The sequence below is a fragment of the Gouania willdenowi genome, chromosome 15 (assembly GCF_900634775.1).
Source record: "Gouania willdenowi chromosome 15, fGouWil2.1, whole genome shotgun sequence".
Taxonomy (NCBI): domain Eukaryota; kingdom Metazoa; phylum Chordata; class Actinopteri; order Blenniiformes; family Gobiesocidae; genus Gouania; species Gouania willdenowi.
In genome coordinates, this window is record NC_041058.1 from 17,636,021 (window position 1) to 17,655,668 (window position 19,648).

The 19,648-nt window shown below is 37.3% G+C and overlaps 1 protein-coding gene across 28 annotated transcripts in view; it reads right to left on the reverse strand.

Moving 5' to 3' along the window:
• LOC114476328 (neurexin-1a-like) overlaps positions 1-19,648 on the reverse strand; it is a 294,357-nt gene that overhangs the window by 153,299 nt on the left and 121,410 nt on the right. For all 28 annotated transcript variants that reach the window (XM_028467736.1, XM_028467735.1, XM_028467721.1 and 25 more), the window contains 2 exons: positions 13,998-14,381; positions 1,974-2,177 (listed from right to left, as the gene is read on the reverse strand). In XM_028467736.1, coding sequence (XP_028323537.1) covers positions 1,974-2,177; positions 13,998-14,381 — 588 coding nt within the window. The remainder of the gene's footprint in view (positions 1-1,973; positions 2,178-13,997; positions 14,382-19,648) is intronic.

The window sequence follows — 19,648 nt, forward strand, 5'->3', positions numbered from 1 at the left end:
GTCAATGCTGGAAATAAAGAAACTCTTTAATACTTAAATTCTACAATAAATTACAGTGAATTCTGATTAAGATTCTGTTGTAACACTCCACGTGAAACCAATTTGTGAAACCAAAAATATTTGTCTTTTTTTTCCCTCAAAGGTACTAATAATTATTTTGGTTCCTATTCCATGGCTCATATTTATAAAAGACGCAACAACAAAAAAATGGCCTATCATAACACTGTCCTTATAGCTTATATTTACGTCCCTGTTTCCTGAGGCTGAACTCATGTTGTGCTGAAACAAAGGTGACCCAAATCCAACACCCATCCCCTTCTTTCCATTTGGTCCTGCCTGTCATGTGTTGTCAACCACAGCAGAAAAGTGGTAGCAAACAGCCAGAGAGCAGCAGCCTGCCCTTACAGGGAATGCTCCGGAACAATGAGGACAAGCTTCAACGTCTTGATGACTTAAGATAAACATACCACTTGGAAAAAAAAAAAGTCTCAAATGTGTGAAAGTGGGAAAAGTGCCTTATTCTCTTGTAGCAGTTATGTGAGTTGTCAGCCCTGTCAGTGTGTGGCGCTGTAGCCTCCTGTGGTGGGACTCTGGTTTCCTCGGGGCTGACAGCAGATGCAGACGGTCTACTTTAAATGCATGGCTAAACAACTCTGCTTAGAAAGGCCATTTCTGGTTAACCAGTGGAAAGGAATAATAGATGGCTATCATTTGTGTGCCAACGCGCTGTTTGAAGCATATCAAACTTTTTTACAAGCATCATTGGTTTCTTTCCTGTGCAAATTAACACATACCCACAAGGTTATCAGTGTGCCTTTCATTTGAATTTTCAAAAGCAAAAAAAGAACAAACAAATCTAGTAAAAGAATATAGGGTACAAGGATTTGGGCAAAGAGATAAAAAGAGAAGGTAAAATGTTTAATTTCACTTTGTTTTAAAATGAATTATTAGCAGAGGTGACAAGTAACGAAGTACAAATACTTTGTTACTGTACTTAAGTAGTTATTTTCTGGTATCTGTACTTTACGTGAATATTTATTTTTTGGGCGACTTTTGACTTTTATTCCATACTTTTTTAATCAAATATCTATACTTTCTACTCCTTACATTTTAAAAATGAGCTTGTTACTGTTAAGATCTTCAAAGATGACATATTGACGTAAAAAGACCAACAACCGCAAAGCTGCTTGTGAAGGCTTTTCAACACAGCACGAGTCATTTTCAGACCAAAAAGGGCATGTCTCCATTCCAGGTACCTGAAGAACATAATTCTCTTGAGGCTAAATGAAAAATGTTGGTAGTTTAATTTTTTTTTTTTTTTTTTGTGTTAGGCAGATCCCTTAGTTTTATGGTTAACATTTTCAAGTTTTTAAAAATGTTGATCAATGTGAATCAATGTTGCTCTGGATTTTTTTTTTGGGAGCATTTCCAATTTTTTTTTTTTCTTTCTTCTTTACAAATTGTATTTATTATGAGGGTACATTTAAGAGCATGTACTTTTTTTTACTTTTACTCAAGTAAGGGAGCAACTTCGATAATTTATTACTTCATTTTTTTATTCAAGTATCTATACTTTTACTTGAGTACTGAAGACTATTACTTTTGCCAATTCTGATTATTAGCTACAAATGTGACCCTCCCTTAAAAGGGAGAAAGACAGCTGTGTGGGCTGTAAAGACAATCCCTTTGGACCAATTCCCATCTATTGTATATCTGTTTATCTGAGTTTGTTGAGTGGGCAGTGAGCATTCCATGCTGAGCTGTGAAGCTGTGTGCTCATCTGGCAGTAAGCTGAAAGCCGCAGACTCTTATCATTGAAAGCATGTACACCATCTCTGCCTATTCTGATTTTTATTAAAAAAAAGAAAGAAAGAAAAAATCTACATTAGCTGTCTGGTTCTGGTTATATGCATGCAAAATCTGTTGGTACGCCTGGTTTAACCGCTCCAGGTTGGATGCATTAGAGGCGTTACCTAAATTGACAGTCAGGCGAACCCGACCGCTCTCCAACTCGAGGCGCAGTGTGTCGGCAGAGTCTAGAGAGGTGGTGGCTATCAGGATACCGTAGGCTCGCTGGGAGCGGAATCGCATAGACACGTCCTCGGCCTCTGTGTGCATCACCACTGGTAGCTGGACCTTCATAAACTTACTGCCGTCGTAGCTGAGGATAGTGGCCTCTGCAGACACAGACAAACACAACAATTATTCTTGGCATTACGCAAAAAAAATAACTGTACATTATGTGCAAAGCAACCGTTATATAATGATTAGACATTGGGAAAATACAGCCTCCACAGGTTTCCTGGCAACTGGGATTTCAAAGATAATCTGGGTCAATTTGAAATGCAGTTGGTATTAAAATACAGTATGGAGACAGTTAAATGGAAGAATAGTTACTACATTGAGCGTGACACTTAAAATACGACATAATCATGAAAACACCAGGGTTTTACCCAGAACAAGCTCAATTTGCATTCTCTCAAAGAAGCACATGGGTTTTCTCCCCCATTCTAATACATATTGTAGATCATTGGAGGCAACACCTCAGGGATAGACAATACTACTGCAATATTTTGTATTTACAATTGTTGGACGGGCAGAACAGGTTAAAAAATATAGGCTTGTATTTTTCCTCATAAAATAGTATTTTCCCTTCAAATAATTTGAATAATTTTATTGTTTATATTTTTTTTGTGTGAAACGATGTTGCAGTTTGCCTTATCTTACCAGCGCTGTACAATCTGGTGCACACAACTGCAAATAAATGTTGGACAGGACTGAAAATGGAAACTTTAGGTTTTCCAAGTAAAAAAGGTTTCGTGCAGAAGTTAATTTTTCCCTTCTAATGTAAATTTATTTACATAATAATAATAATAATAATAATAATAATAATAATAATAATAATAATAATAATAATAATAATAATAATAATAATAATAATAAATTGGATTTATATAACGCCTTATTTTGGTCACTCAAAGCGCATTATATGGCATTATTTTTTCACTCCACACTTAGTAGTGTTACATGTAACAATAAGTCCACAGCCAGCTTTTGTAATATTGTTCTTGCCAGAAATGTACATGTATTTCTCCACACCTTCATGAACAGTGTTATAGTAAATGACAATAAATAATTTTCTATGCCATGCATTCTATAATCTAGTGCGATTTTACCAACCAGGATATCCCACAGTACAGAATACTAAGGACACTCCTGCTATCATCTGGCGTTGTCATAAGTTTGAATGATTATTGGCAAAATTGAGTTGACATTTTTCCATTTAAACCTATTAGAACACTGACATCATTGTGATTGTAAGGGGTAATACTGACTCTGAGGAGTTATATTTAGGTATAAGAGAGCCCATTTAAAACAAAAGCTGACCACGTCCCCAAATAGAAAACCCTTTCAGAATTAAAGCTGTCCTAACAGTCTCACCTGCATCCTCACTTGCTTTATATTTAAAAAAAAATGCAAATCATCTAGTTTTCTATATGCCACATGTACTAAACTTATATAAAAAATGACTTTGTGTCAACCTTCCACCAATTTATCAGTACAATTTAACTAATATATTGTCAGGAAATGGCTAAACTTAAAATGATCATTGATTAGAAAAATCCGTGGACCTTGAATATTGAACATCTGCTTAGTTTGACTGCATTAACTCAAAGCTTAGTGCTTTGAAATGCTGGAGGAAGCGTTTAACGACAGCAAAAGGCTGTAAGTACATTACCACTAGTGTGATGAAATCATAACCCAATAACAAAGCCATTACTGGGGCTGTAGTGCTTAGACAGATTTAAGGTGTGTTGAATGGCTGATGGGGGGGTGATAGGGTACCAATGTACAAACACAGCACCTCATCACCATTTCCTTTCTCACACAGAGCCAATGTCACATCCATCCCTGGGGACGACATCGTCACATTCTTCACCCAAATCTAATTTCTCCACGCTCTGCTGGCGTGTGCTGCACATGACAAAGGTGTGTGACAAACGACTTCTCACAGCTCAACTCTCCGCTGCTTCCTGCCAGCCAGCAGAAGCAAAGAGCTGCGTCTCCAAACTGTTCAGCGCACGCCAGGGAAAAAAAAAACCAAAACGATTGAGCTGCTGTTCAAGCTCCCTGAATAATGTTTGTCACAGTAATTAGAGTAAAAACCCAGAGCCAATCAGAGATGGCATTGATTGTGGTAAGTATCTGACATATTCTGTCTATAACTCGGCTTCAATCTGCACACTAAAGACACACACAGGCTGTTTGATAGTAAAGAACATTAGGGCTGGACACAGTGATACCACTAAGAGCTGCTGTGAATAGCATTCCAGCTCCCACAGTGTTAAAAAAGCATGTACCCACTAGGGCTGGGCGACATAGACCAAAACTCATATCTCAATATTTTTTCTCCAAATTGCGATAGACGTTATGAATCTCAATATTTTAAATTCAAATCAATTCTGACCAAAAAGACAATTTGGGTTAAATTGGTCGATGCAAAATGCCACACGGACACATTTATTAACAAACAGCTGCACACTATGTGCCACTTTTGGCTTTATCTCCTATAATGGACAGCATGTGCGAGTGAGTTCTGTAGTGTGGCTTTTTTTTAGAGGAGGCTCTGGGTTAAGATGCACTTTGCAATCCATCTGTGTTTTTCATGTTGTTCTGAGAAGTAGCAAATGCAGCGACTCCTACAATGAGTACTTTTATTCACAATTAGCTATAAAGTGAAATATATCTATATAGGCAAAATACTTTTCATTATTGTATGGTGTGTATGTATGAATGACAAGTTTTTTTTCTATATCGTCAAAATAGAAAACTCGATATATCTTAAATCTCGATATATTGCCCAGCTCTAGTACCCACTGTGATTAAACTAATTGTCTGGTATCGCTCCTTCCTATAGAGTGTGTCAGTACTTGTACTGGTATATAATCATGATACACCGATGATGTACTCTGGTTTCCAATCACCAATACAAGCAAATGAAATGCAAGTATGATGAAACCTCAGCAAGGCCAATAACTAAAAGACGTATCACGGCACTCACGCAGCTCATTTCCTGATCTTCAAGATTGAATTTGAAAGACATCAATAAATCACAACTGGATTCAGATTTGCATATTCATCCGAGGCGCCACATCTACCGAGACGTCTTCGGAAATGTCCCAAATGTGAGAGGTTTTAGAAGAAAGATGTGGAAATATGGAGAATGACAAGCGAGGGAATCATTACCTAATGCAAAGTGAACTCCTGTCAAGAATCTAATCCCGGGAGCGCGGGACATTTTTAATGGCATTTCCATCTTGATACCAATAGAAATTGGAAAAACTGTAACTAGAGCTGTGGTTAGTGCCAACCCAGCAAGAGGCTGTCAGAGAGGAGATGAGAGGTGGGGCCGGGCGTATAGAGTCCAAACCATAGCTAACAAGGTATATCACTATATCGTAATTATGATTGTAATCATAACTGAAAGATATGTTACTTTTGAATTTGTAATTGAGTTCAGATAATTGACTTTGTAAATATAATAAGTATGACAATTATATATATATATATATAAAAAAACGTAATTACCTGTTGAATTACGTTACAGTTCTATAGCTTACACATGTAATGAACAATTATTAAAATCTGTTTCATATCAACTTTTCCCACTACTTGTCAGTTCTCTCGAGGATCATTTTACCATTTACAAAAATATGTATTAATCTAAGAGTATACTGACAGAAAAAAGGCTCAGATGCCCACACCAAAAATATTAATACCAATATTATCATTGATTAGGAAGTCTAACAAGATAACCAAAAGATGAGAAACAAATTAGATAATAAACAGCATTATTAGTGTATTTTATAGGTGATTTAAGACGTGCGTCAAAACTGAGATGCTAACAGAAAGCGAACACAAGAGAATGTGTTATTTATTAAAGGATCAGTAATTGTGATTAATTATGTATGAACTTCAGTAATTGAAAACATAATTGTAATTGACTTTCAGGGCAAAAATAATAATTGTAATTTGAATTGCATTTGGAAAAAATGCCATTCAGCATAATCCTAATTGAGTTTAAATTAAATATCAATAATTGAAGATGTAATTGTAATTGATAAATGTAATTGAACCCAACCCTGGTTGCCAGTAACAGGGAATGGGAGTCTGGCTATTGTAGACGGTTGTTTTTCCATACTCCCTGAAGGACGACAGGCTGGAAAAGAGAACTGTCAACTGTCAGCTTTCAGAGGATTATGATGTCACATAGCAGACAGACACTGGACGCCTGATACATGTTTATATATATATATATATATTTTTTTTTTTTTTTTTTTTTTTTTAAATGCAAGAGAGTACAACTGCTGGAGGCTTTTTAGAAAATTCATGTTCAACATTCATAATAAACAGGAAGAAATGGCTCAGAGATATCATAAATAATTCAATACAGCTCAGACCTTCTTCACTGCAGCAGGGCTTGACAAGCTTATAGTATACACAATCTAAGAAATAGACTCACTGGCTATTAAAATAGTGAAAACAACCTGCCAGCTGAGAGGGTTTCCAGGGAGAGGGAAACTATTTTTCTCTATGTGCAGAAAGAGGGAGGTGCACCATGAGTGAACACTACAACTGCTCCTCTGTGACACAATGGGAAATTCTTTTGAGCTACAAAATAAAGAGGAGTTAGAAAAGCCATCACTTCATCGTGGTTCGGAAATGAAACTTCGGCAAATCTGTCAAGAATTCACACCGCACAATAATTATAATACTGTTTTAAAAGGAAAGTTAACTGAATTTTTCTCCTCTCTGAGTTGATAAAATAATTTATTCAGCTACACGTCATTATATTCCCAGAAAATGAACTCAAATTCTTATTCAGTTTTTCATTCTTTTTAAAAAAATATATAATTTCCAGTTCTCTATGCATCTGTGTGCAATGCTCAAAGCCACTGGATGACCAGTTCCCTCTATTTTAGAGTGAAGCTGGAGTGTGATGAATGGTGACTAACGCAGTGGGGCTGTCAGAGGGCATGGCTAAAACATGTTTTAATGCATCAACACTGCCACACTCCTCTTTAAGGGCATTTCACCATTATGCAACAACAGTCTGCACCTCTTAGCTTTGATTCAGAATGAAAATGATGAAAATGATTGTAAAATCTGCGTTTAAAAAACAAAAAAAAAAAACAAAAACTGAATTTTGTTCTCCATGCCAACAAACTATAGAACATAATAGTTTTCTAAGGAGCGCCTTTATAGTCAATTTGAGATCAGCTATTCCAGTTGGAACTGCCACGTTTCACTTCAAAATAATAAAATGTATTTTAGAAATAAATTAAATATAATTAAAATAATCTCATTCAAAATATTGTTTTTTTTTTTTTTTTTTTATCTATAACCAAAATCTGTTTGGCCCCAGAAGGTCACCTTTAAATGGTACAAACTACAAAAAACACACAAAAACACACCATAAATTATAAGTTTTAATGAGTTTTTAGCATACATAAAAATTGATTAGCAAACCCAAGTTGACTTAAAAAACAATAATGACAGAAGTCTTAATTATGGGAGTCAGAATAATCTTGTAGAGTCTTTTAAAAAGCTTTTAAAGACATACAGGTTTAGACAGGCTTATAGATGATGTAAACTTTGTGACTTATGTCTGTAAAAAGTGCTCTTTAAATAAAGTTTATATACTTACTAACACACTTTTGTGCAAATTTCCACTTCCAACAGCCCTGCAGTAATTTGCGGCCCTAACGCGGGAAGCCCACACCTTTAAAATCAACTGCAAATCAATGAATTTCATTGCTGACCAAGTTACGCTTTGGTGAAATGTCCTCATTCACACATGCTCAAGTGTCAGCAAGCAACTAATTACATTAGAGATTTGTTGAAAGTGAAATAATATCAAAAGTCATTATTTGATATATGTGTAATAAAATTATTACCTGCATGGCATTTACGGCTTGAAGCTGTCGGTGGTGGAATAAATGGTAAATGGACTTGATTTATATAACGCTTTATCCCTACACTGTAGTAGTCTAATAGTCCTTTACAATATCAACTCATTCACCCATCCACACACCAATGGGACTGGTCAACCACTGGGAGCAATTTAGGGTTCAGCGTCTCGCCCAAGGACACTTCGACCGGTATAAACTGGGATTGAACCCCTAACCTCTTGCTTAAAAGGCAACTCCCTCTACCACCTTGGTCACCCTCTAAGATGTCACATTTCATTAGGGAACATGAGTGTGTCCTGCATCACACCTACTGAGCCATCTGGGAGGCAAGCTTCAGCCATGCACCGCACGACTAATCTTTAGGCTAATTAACGACAGGAGGAACAATGATGAGGGAGACGTTCGGGGTAGAAAGAGAAAAAAAAAGTGCTTTGTCTGCTTAATGAAAATGTCTCAAAGTAGGACAAATGGCTGCAACTGTTGTTTCTGCAAAGGTCCGCCTCTTCCTCCATTCACCCAGTGCCATCTTCCTCCTCCTCATGCAATACGCAATAGCTGTATTTTGCCACCGGGTGGTACACCATGCATAGATAAGTGAGAGCGGGGGTGATTCTTTTGACAGCTCTAAGGCCTGCTGGTGCCTGCTGAATCCTTTCAGTGCAGAGGCAATCTGGAGGCATCAAAACAGCTGGCCACACGCCAGGACCCATTCTCCTTATCACCACTTCCACTTACACGTTCACTAATGCCAGGCTCATACTACACTAGACCGGAGACCATCAGCACACAAGATGGTAGACGTTCAAAGATCCTGAAGTGTTCAGAGGAAGTGTTCGGAGGAAGTGGTGTTTAATGGGGATGGAAGTTTTTTGTAATGACTTTTTTTTTTTTTTTTTTTTTTTACAGTGAAGCTCTTCAGGAGGACTGGATATTTTCTGCAGCTGTTTTAAGATTTGTGAATCCAAAAACACTCTTCGGCAAAGTAATTATCACCTAAACTAAACTCCGCTTTATTGCCTAAATCCTGTCTACTCATTAGTTACTTTTCAAGTGCTCATGAAAAATCAGAGTAGCATTGCAACAAATGCAACATAAAGAGTAACCCCAAGAGTTATCTTATTTTATTTTGTTTTTATCACTACTGTTTATTTGTTTGGTGGTTGTTAATCTTCCTGGGGTCAAAAAAAAAAAAAAAAAAAAAAACTTTCTCGACAGTTAAAAATATACAGAAACATTACGTAAAAAGATGCATATTTTCATTACACAAACAAATACATTAAAAAACACATGATACAGTATACACATTCAAATTGGTAAAATATGATTTAAAAAATAAATAAATATGCGTAAAGTTGACATGTTTTTTAGGTTAAAAGCTTTAAAAAAGAGACATTTGCAAATGTAAATTAGGACAATTAGTGACTAAGTTGAAGTTTGAAGCAAGTCCAGTATTTTATGGATAGTGGATATGATGGAGTATTGGATCTTTTCTTGTAATAATCTCCGTTGGTCAGTTAACAACTGGACAAAGAGGTGTAAAGAGTACATATATATCATTTTCAAGTAGAAGTATTATTGTTACTTGATTGAAATTGTATTCAAATACAAGTAAGTCCTATACAAAACACTCAAGTACAAGTAAAAAGTAGCTCAATTAAATAGAACTTAAAGTAAAAGTTACCAGTTACTGTCACTCCCCATGTTTATTTTTGGTAATACATCTTGCCACAGTTTCTTTACATACAGTATACATCAAATCTTGCACAATTGGAACCTAATTTATGTATAGGTATTTTTTAAATAAACTAACACTAATGAGTTCAATTCAAAATAATAATAAAAAAAAATCATCAGGCTCTAAGTATAGCTAAATATTTTAACTCAAATAGTGCAATGCCAGATGTGTCGTGGGTAGAAACCCCAACCTGAACCCAAGAAAGTGGCTGGGCGTGGATCAAAAATGGCACGACTAAGAACATATGGATTATGTATAATGTGCCTTCATAAACTGCTGACCTGAAATCAGTACAGTGCTGAGGTTTAAGCCTTTAAAGTACCAATTTTTTAAAATAATTTACTCAGTAACGGTTGGGTGTAGAAATCTAACAAATTACGTTATGTCTTTTCAAACGTACTTAAGTGCAAGTAAAATGACTGATATGAGTACTATTTTCACCTCTGTAACTGGAAGGCTGTATTTTACGATGAAAGGCACTGCATTCATGATCACAAAATGAAAAAAAAAAACAACTTTTAAACCTATATTTTTTCTTTGTGAATCAAACAACCAGTTAAATTTTCACCAACTCAGCCAAATATTTTTTGTCCTGCAAATTACCAAGCAGTGTTTTCAGAAGGGAATTGCTGAATGTTAACATAGGCTAATGTTGACTATGTGTGGAAAAGTACAGAGTAGGTGAGGCACTGACTGCTTTGCCCTTTCAACTGGGAGCTGACTGACTGTTTTGGATATCCATTCACACTCAGCGTAAGGCACATACTGTATTTGGTCAGGAAATTTAAATTGCTGTAGAGAAAATACCTTGTGTGATCAGCATTTTTATGCGCTCTTAATTTGCACTACAAATCCTGTCTTGGCCATTAGTCATGTCCCCATTTCCATAAAATGTTCATTTAATTCTGTTATTGTTTAAGGAAAAAAAAAACATTAAACACAAAAGTGACATCTTAAGTTGGCATTCCAGGCAAACAAATGAAGCAAATAAATAAACTGCAGGGCATACCTGTAAGTTTCCAAATGTACTTTTTTTATAGTGTGTAATTATTTAAAATGACTTCTAATGGAGAGTTCGGACATGTAGGTGGTAAAATATTGGAATGATGGTGAAGTCAGTCGACAAGAAATGCTCAAAACTGCAACGTGTAACACCACAATCCTCCCGAGCTCATTTAATGATAGCATATGTTTACTGCGTGGGATGCAAGTCTGTCCAAGTGGAGGTTTTTTTTTATTATATTTTTTTATTTAAATGACAGGACCTTTTCCTACTGTTGTCTCTAAACAGATGTATAGCGGTATGATAACAGTGTCACATGCATGGGATGTTTTTGACTTTTGCAATATGCATATGCTAACTGTTCATTTAGTTGTTAGTTGTTGTTCATTAGCTGCTGTAGCTCGGCTATGATTTCAAGATGTAACATTTCTTTGCAACAAAAAAAAAGGGGGGATGAAAAAAAGCATTTGTTTACAAGTGTGTGTGTGTGTTTGTGTTTAATTTTGTTTACAGTGAATATAATATTCATGTCACAATTTCACAGCATATATTGGTTTGACATACATTGAATATCTTCTTTGGTTGATGTGTTTCACTATTACTAATTCATGAAAACAACATAGACATCATTAAATCACTCATCCATGACTGGATTTATCTCCTGCTTGTTTCGGCTTCTGCAAATCGAGCGTCATCGCATTGAAATCTGTTGCTATTTTTAGATTAACCATCCTGTCAGTGTCTGACATGAATAAGATTGCTATATAAATATTACAATTACACACAGGCAAACAAACCCATGCACAGAAGTATGCACACACAGAGAAACACACACAATGAAGTTGTAAAAAAAAGCCAAACAGTAGGAGAAAATGCCTAAATGGTAATGCTACACAGTTGTCAGTGCCCAATTCTTTCACCGGCCTGATTCTTTCACATTCTTTCAACAAATGCACGTAGACTACGCCACTTCCTTTACTCGCAATCTTGACTTTTGTTGTAATTTGCGCTATATAAATAAAGTTGAATTGAAATTGAATTGAATCTTTACGACAGAACACCTGGGATGTGATGTTTTAATGTAAATCGACCATACAACGTTTGTTAAATATTTTTATAGTACACATGTAAATATGTGACGGTTTTTGTGGTGTTTTTAATTTTAAAAAGAAGCAAAAAGGAAAAAAAAAAAAACACCGCAAGACGTTATATACAAAAACGGATCAAAACACAATACACAACATTGACAAACAAAAAGCAAATAAAATATAAATAAATCAGAAGTCACCCCAAATATACATTTCCAATATTTTGGGAAATCTTGACAGCAGGTTTAGAATGCACAAACTAACTGTTTTTAAATAGCAAGGTTTCAAACTTTTAAAAAGTACATGAACTGCCGTAAAATAGGCCGACTGGATGGAGACGTGTTTCATGCATGCGTTGAAAGGATCTGAAAAGTTCAGGCCCGTGAAATGAGCGTGCACCAACTTAGCAATAGCTTGATTGAAAGAATCAGGTTGCAGTGTAGTGTGAATTCAGCAACAAAAAATAAGGGGTAAATTTAAAGAGTAAATCCATGTGCATCTAGGATGGAAAATGAAAAAAACCTTGATTAGGGTGGAGCTCTTGGAGCAGTTAAGACACGCCCAAACTATGCTATGTCAACTAGCTACTCAATCCTCACTATACCTCTCTATTCAGAATTGTCTCAATCCCACATACTCTCTACAGATTGCAGAGTCCACAGGTGCTAGTTTTTATCAGAGGGAGCAGGGCCAACAATCTTGGTTAGTGACCTAAGAAGACACCAAAACGTCACAATCCACTATTCTCAGCCAATAGCAAAATTCAATTGTAACAGCTGGGTTTCAACCCATAGAGGGCAGTCACTCATACATTTGCCAAATTGAAATGATTTGACAAAAATGCCAAGAGTTGGACACAAATCAATGGTTACACTTTACTTGAAGTTTTATACATAAGGCTGACATTACGCTGTCATTATTATGACATGACATCTGTCATTAGTAGGAATGAGGTGTCATGAAGGCTGTCTTTAAGTGTTGTTTGTTACAAATGGAAACAAGCGCTGTGATAGCCCAGCCAATAGGCTTCGACGCCCTGTAGCGTAGTCTGTCACTCAAAGTGAATGCGGAACTGTGCTCGGAAACAAGGCCGCGCGTCACAACAGCAAACAGGTAAACATGATTTTGGCTCTTACCTGACCCATAGACTTATATCAATGCGACCCGATGCGACCTTGTTATGTTCCTCGATGCGCGTACAGAAAAGTAGAGGCGTGGCTTCTGATAGATTGGCAGAGGCGGTGGGAGGAAGTGAAGCTGTTTCCAGACGTTTCACAGAAACTCCGGATATCAGTTTTCACCCTAACTTTTTGTTACTCAGACCCTAACTCTAACTCACCCCATCTAGATCCCTCCACCTAACCCAAAAAATGCCAACATAGCTTCAAAAGCATCATCATTTACCAAAATGTGTCATCATTTAGCAAACCACAACGTATTCATGCTAATGACAGATAATGACAGCGTAATGTCAGCCTTATAGGTTCTACTTTACTTGAAGTTTGAATCAATCAACAACACTACATAACGCTCACAAACTTATTTGTTTTCAGCAGAAAAAAAGTTGTTTCGGGGTTTAGTTACGCTTCAAGCTAGTCTAACCTTCTTGACAAAGCACTTCTAATTGTATTCATTGAGACTGTCTTAACTGGCACATTTCTGATGAAGCAGATTGTGGTCATTGGTGAATGGTGAATGGTTTAATAAGGGAAATAGTTGTAGACAGCAGGACAGTGTGGAACATGTTGGATCATTTATACTGAACACAGTCTCAGCATCTGCCAGCTTCCTGACTCATTCTGTTTGTCTCTCTGTGGTTGACTGAATCTAAAGAGCTACTTTATTTCTCACCCTGTATACTTTCAGTCTGCTGTTTTAGAGTCACTGATGTTCAACTGTCAGCTCAAATAAAAAAGGCCACAAGAAGGTTTGAAGGGTAGTGAAGCTCTTCCACTTGAAAAGACACCCCTTTTAGACACTGAGAATGCTTTATCCACAGCAGATACAATTAAAAAACTCTTTTTTTTTTTTTCTTGATGTTTCTGATGTCAGTTATATGCACACTTTTCTTAATGTAATACTTAACTTAGAAAAAAGTACACCACTTTGTCAGTTCATCAAACTTTTGAAAGAACTATAATGACAGATAGAAAGTGTGAGCATCCAAATGAGTTAAATTGAGAAGGAAATAGCTTTACCTCTTTCACAGGAGCGTCCCAGGTATCCCGTCCCAGAGCAGTCGCACACGTAGCGATTCCAGCCTTCTCTGCAGATCCCATTGTTTTGGCAGGGGTTGCTCAAACATTGTTTGGGAGGTTCTTTCGAGCACGAGGGTTTAACCCCGGCAGCCTTCTGGACTTCAGCCAAGCGCCGAACATCCTTACTTTGCCCGTCGATAAATAAATCTCGAATGCAGCCCACATAGCCATAGTTGAGCAACGCTGTCCAAACTTCAGTGGGGAACACAAGCCCCATTTTGTTCTCTGGCAAACCACCAAGGTAGAGATTGTCATCCAAGTCTAGGATTTCGCTTTCTCCAGGGGCGGTGTAGGCGGTCCGGAGGGTGTTGATGGAGATGGTACCTGGAAAAAAGTATGTTGCAATAATAAAAGTGAAATAAATGTGCAATATCACACAAGATAGCAGACTGGTTGCCTAGCCTAATACACAATCCCTTAGAATTCACAGCACATACAACTTGGATAGAAAGATATTTGCCAGCACCATCATTTTATTCAAATAACTACGAAAAAACAAAACAAAATAACGCACTTCAAGCTGTTTTTTTTCTCCCCTTCTGTTGGTCACTAAAACCCATAAAGCTGCATTGAGAGAAAGTGTGTTTCCCCAGCATGATTTATCACTCTCATTCAGGTTTAATTCTCGGTCTGTCCGGTAAACAACAGTGGACATGACTGGACTGTAGAATTGTGGAAAATGAAGGCCTTACTGTGGGGGCTGGGAGGGGTGATTAATTTGTATAGGATTCTGTTATTCTCAGTGCAGTAGAAGTAGTGGACTGTAATTAATGGCAGTAGATTCCACTGCCCACATCCACTCCCAGTCATCTGTATGCTTTACTGCGTTGATCTATGCAAACCAATTACTGGAGAGAGTGAGCCAGAGAGAGAGAGAGAGGGTAAAATGTGGCTAAAAGATGCTCAAAAATGAAACTAAAATTTAATTGCATGAAGAATGGCAGCTGCAAATAAAGAAACTATTAGCTGACTGCCTCAAGCTGAAGTCTTAACTGTGTGTATGTGTGAGACAAGACGGGCTTGTAAGTGACTTTTTATGTTGAGAGATGATATTTCAGCAACGCTGCCTGCCACATTTTAGAGACACATTAGACTTTAAATGGGGCGTTTCAAAATTTATTATAGCTACCATTAGCCTGCATTCATGTCCATATCACAATTAATCATACGTAAAATAATGATCTTTTTCTTCTTTCAAAACTGTTTCCGTGCTCTTATTCCTTGATCCTAATCTTTTTTCTTGATTAGGCTGAAGAAAAAGAGTTCAAATTATATTTTAATTTTGGTATAATCGAAGTAGTACAGTATACAGTATATACTCTTTTTGGAGCCAAGGTGAACTGTGGTCTTGCAGGGGTGTTTAAAAAGCAAAAGACCCAGTTCACAATGATTAACCTGCTCCCACTAATGTGTCCCAGCTCTTTTCTTGGGGTCCTGGCCCCAGGCAGCTGTTCCCAGCACTTCTCTGCTGCCATGCTCTGCCCTTGCTCTTTGCAGCCACAGCTGTTGAGAATTCCAAGCTTTGCACACTTGGCATTGGCCACCCGTTATGCAGCCAGAACAGCTCCCTTTAGGTTATAGCTAACGAGCTCACTACATCAAACTCATTAGTAAGGAAACTTTTCCCAGTGTAGAGCAGGGCTAAAGAGTGAGCAGTTACGGTCAGTAAGAACTGTGAAAGAACAGTCTATTTCAATACGGTGGCCATGTACACATATGCAAAGCAATTTATTTATATTTTATTTATTTATTTATATAACTCTGCCAAAGAGGTAATAATTCCACTGGTGTTTATTTATCTGTTATTCTGTGAGCAAGATTAGTCAAAAGTACTGATTTTCATGGAAGATTCCATTACATTTTGGAGGGAGTACAGATCAATATACTGATTCTGGATTTAAAAAAATTAACAAAACTACTGGCAAATTTTTTTAAATTAATATCTTGGTTTGTAATTGACTGATCTTTATGAAATTTGACTCATAGGAACTCACTATAATTCACTACGCACAATGCACTTTATATTAGACTTTTCTGTCTATCACTTTTTAAATTATTATAATTATTGTTACTATACTTTTCTCTATTTGTTTGGATTTTTTGTTCTTTGTTTCAAATTTGTTTTTTTTTGTTTTTTTTGTGGCATCCACTGTGGTCAGCAAAGTAGAAATTTCATTGTGCAGAGAAACATGTTTCTTTACTGTGCACATGATAATAAACACTTTGAATCTCTTGAATCTCATGAATATGTTGTTTCATCCGGATCAGATTCGTGATTGTGCATTTCATCGCAATTTTTGAAAACGAAATATATGGCTTGGGTGCCTCATACGTGGAGTTTTTCATGAGTTTTCCCAAATTTATTCGAAAAAATACAATTCTTAACATAATGTACATAATATATAAATATTTTAAGTGCCATTAAATACAATGAGTGACTATACAAAATATACTGTATATCTATACCTCAGTTGTGTAATACAAGTTTTCAGTGAAATGGTCCCAAACTTTTGAGACTTTAGGTTGGTTCTTCTTTCTGTTATGCAATTCTTCTTCACAATGTAAATGGTGAAGTGACACTGCACCCAGCAGTTCATGTATGGTACTGCAACAAAAATGTTACATGTTATGTGAGCTGTTATGTGTTTTATTTTCCTCTGAACAGCACTTTAGTCATCTGTGGTTGTTTTAAAGTGCTTAACAAATAAAGTAGGATTGGATTGGATGTTAGTTACAAACATTGTAGTTGGCGCAAATACTGAGATGAAGAAGAACCTCAAACTCCGCCTATGTGCTTGTAAATTACTGTATCGTTATGAATGGGGATAGAAATGTATTTTAAGTCTTTAAAGAGCACTGATCATTGTACTATGATCAGGATCACTGATCCATACAACCTCCAAGAACTGGCAAAGAGGATGTTTGATGGAGGTTTGTGCTTTCTGAGTGCTCTTGTTTGTGAATACAACGCTGTTCACACGTGTGTGCTCAAATCCAGATACCTAGTAGATACAACACACCAGCTTGTTGCAATCTTTGCAAAAAAGCAAGGATCCAACCACAATTTGAAGTTACTATGCATTTATCATAACTTCCTCTCAATGTAGTTCCAAATACAGTAACTTCCACTTGCTGCATCCTTGAAAATAAACAATAAGGATCCCTCACTGAAAGTTATGAATCTAGTTGTATTCTTACTATATGAGTAAAGCCAGAAAAATTGTATTAGATCAGATTGAATTGTAGAAATGCACTTAATGAAGTTACTGGAGGTTATTTTATGTTGCTGCTCTTCAATTTCACAAATTTTTGAGTAAACAGTCAACTTCTATGAACTTACAAAGCCAAAGATCAGAGTAAATATGGGCAATTATGATTTGTTGTGTAAATACTCTGCAAGTATTGTGTAAATATCAGGCGAGTGTCCAACCTAAATCTGAGTGCATCCATGCTAAAATGTTATTTGAAATTGTAAACAAGAAATGGGGTTATAAGTGTACAGTAAGCACGTCTGTCGAGACCGATGCAAGTTGGATATAGGAGAAGGATGTCAGCATTTCTCAGGCATCTGCTGCTCAGCATGTTTTTCTCACTTGTCAAAGTCCTGTAGGGTAGCGTGCAAACAGAATCAAGCTATGTTAAAAAAAAAAGCTCATTCACAATCCACTGGGGACGTGTGCCATCACCGTGCTAGCAGCGTGTGGAATATAACACACACGCTGCACAATGCAGGGTTGCCAAAAGGGGGAAAGGGGATGTGTCTCTGAATATATGCTACCTGGTACAAAAGAGGAGAAATGGAACAAGATGAGAACATTGAGATAAAGATGTGTGGATACAAGCTGAGGGGTGTTGTGTGATGACTGATACCAGAGCAGACAAGGGAGTATGGCTGAAAAAGGCAGCGTTGGATGCAAGAATAGAATTCAAGAATCGAATTCAAGAATCGAATTCAGAGTAAAGTGGAGTTATCATAATGAAAGCAAAGGAAATAACTGAATAATTAAGCAATATCACACAAGAGGGAGGGCTGTTGTCCTGAATTATCAATGTGACCCAAATCTGATCTTTTTGCTCATATCCAACCTGTTGAAGACAGTCTTAACAGCACAATTGTGATTTTTTTCAAATTCAACCCTTTTATATGTGGCCCTAAATCAGATTTTTTGCAATGAGACTGCTGTCTGGACAGCCAAGGTGCTTTCTATCTGACTCTTACGTCATCACATCACAAGTGCTGACTTTGGTTGGAAAGAAAATGTATCAGCGCGACACACAGTCCTACACTGGACGCCTCCATATTTACTTCAGTAAACACTGTATATGCCTCATGGGTCACCTTAGGACCTCTACTGCACATGCGGGTCACTTCAGGGTCACATTTCGTTCATACTCCAAACTGATTGAAGACGCACTTAATATGTAATGTGAACAATCGCACAAAAATAGCAGATTTTTTGAAAAAAATCAAAATTGTGCATCAACACCTGCAGTGTGAACGTAGTGACAGTGTACTGCGGCGTGTAGCCCAAGATGTAATGGTAATTAACGGTATTTAGATCAGCTGTACAATGGAGTGATATGATCCATGAGAAGTCCCGGTGCTTTTGTTACTCTATGTCAGCACTCTTGGAATGCCTGTTGTCCAAACTAATGGCGCATTTCCACTGTTGGTATTGGCTCTACTCGGCTCAGCACTACTCTCTTTTCGTCCGTTCCCACTGGGAAAAAGTACCTCCTCCCTGGTACCGCTTTTTTTAGTACCTCCTTTGTTGAGATTCCAAAAACAGCATCCCTGGTCTGAAAATGTGACGTAGGCACAAATCAGACACTGATTGGGTCTGAGAATCATCACAGAGTATAGTCATCAACTCATGCACAGAGAGGAAGCATTTGGCCGCCATTGATTTTTGTTGGCGATTTTGAGAGGATGGTAGCAAAAAACTGTAATCCGTGGAGTCCGGCACTTCCGCTTGTCAGGTCGGTGCTCAATGGAAACGCTCCGGAAAAACAGTATCGGGTCCAAGTGACAGATCTCTCTCATACTTTCTGCATCAGCAACCAGTTTCAACTTGGCATGATGTCCCCTGACCCCACTTACACATCCCCAGAAAAACATGTTAAAAAGGGGATTACTTCAATCCAGTTATGGCCACACTGCCAAACCTCTTTATGTGATTGGATTCTCTAAAGAGAAAGATGCTTGTTAGTACACTGCAAGGTTGGGATGTGTGTGTGTGTGTGTGTGTGGGTCCTTGTGTGCATGTGCAGAGTGATGTCAGTGGAATGTTTTTGAGGAGTGACCCACAGCACTTCCAGCACAGAAGCCCTCGCTTAAAAGCCGAGTGTCTCTTAGCGTCTCTAATGCACTGGGGTTAGGTGGTGTTGTCTGAGAGCAAGAGGCCATTTGCACGACTCGCTTCCGGTAGGAAGACCTAACGCAACAAAATACTACAGCAATCATTATAGAAAATTGCCGCAGCTGCAAAAAGTGTGGTGCATGGAGGACCCAGCTGCAGATAATTACGTCTGGTAGTTGTGATGCACTCTTTGTTAAAAGTGATGTCCTTGGTGGGGTTTATTAATAAAAC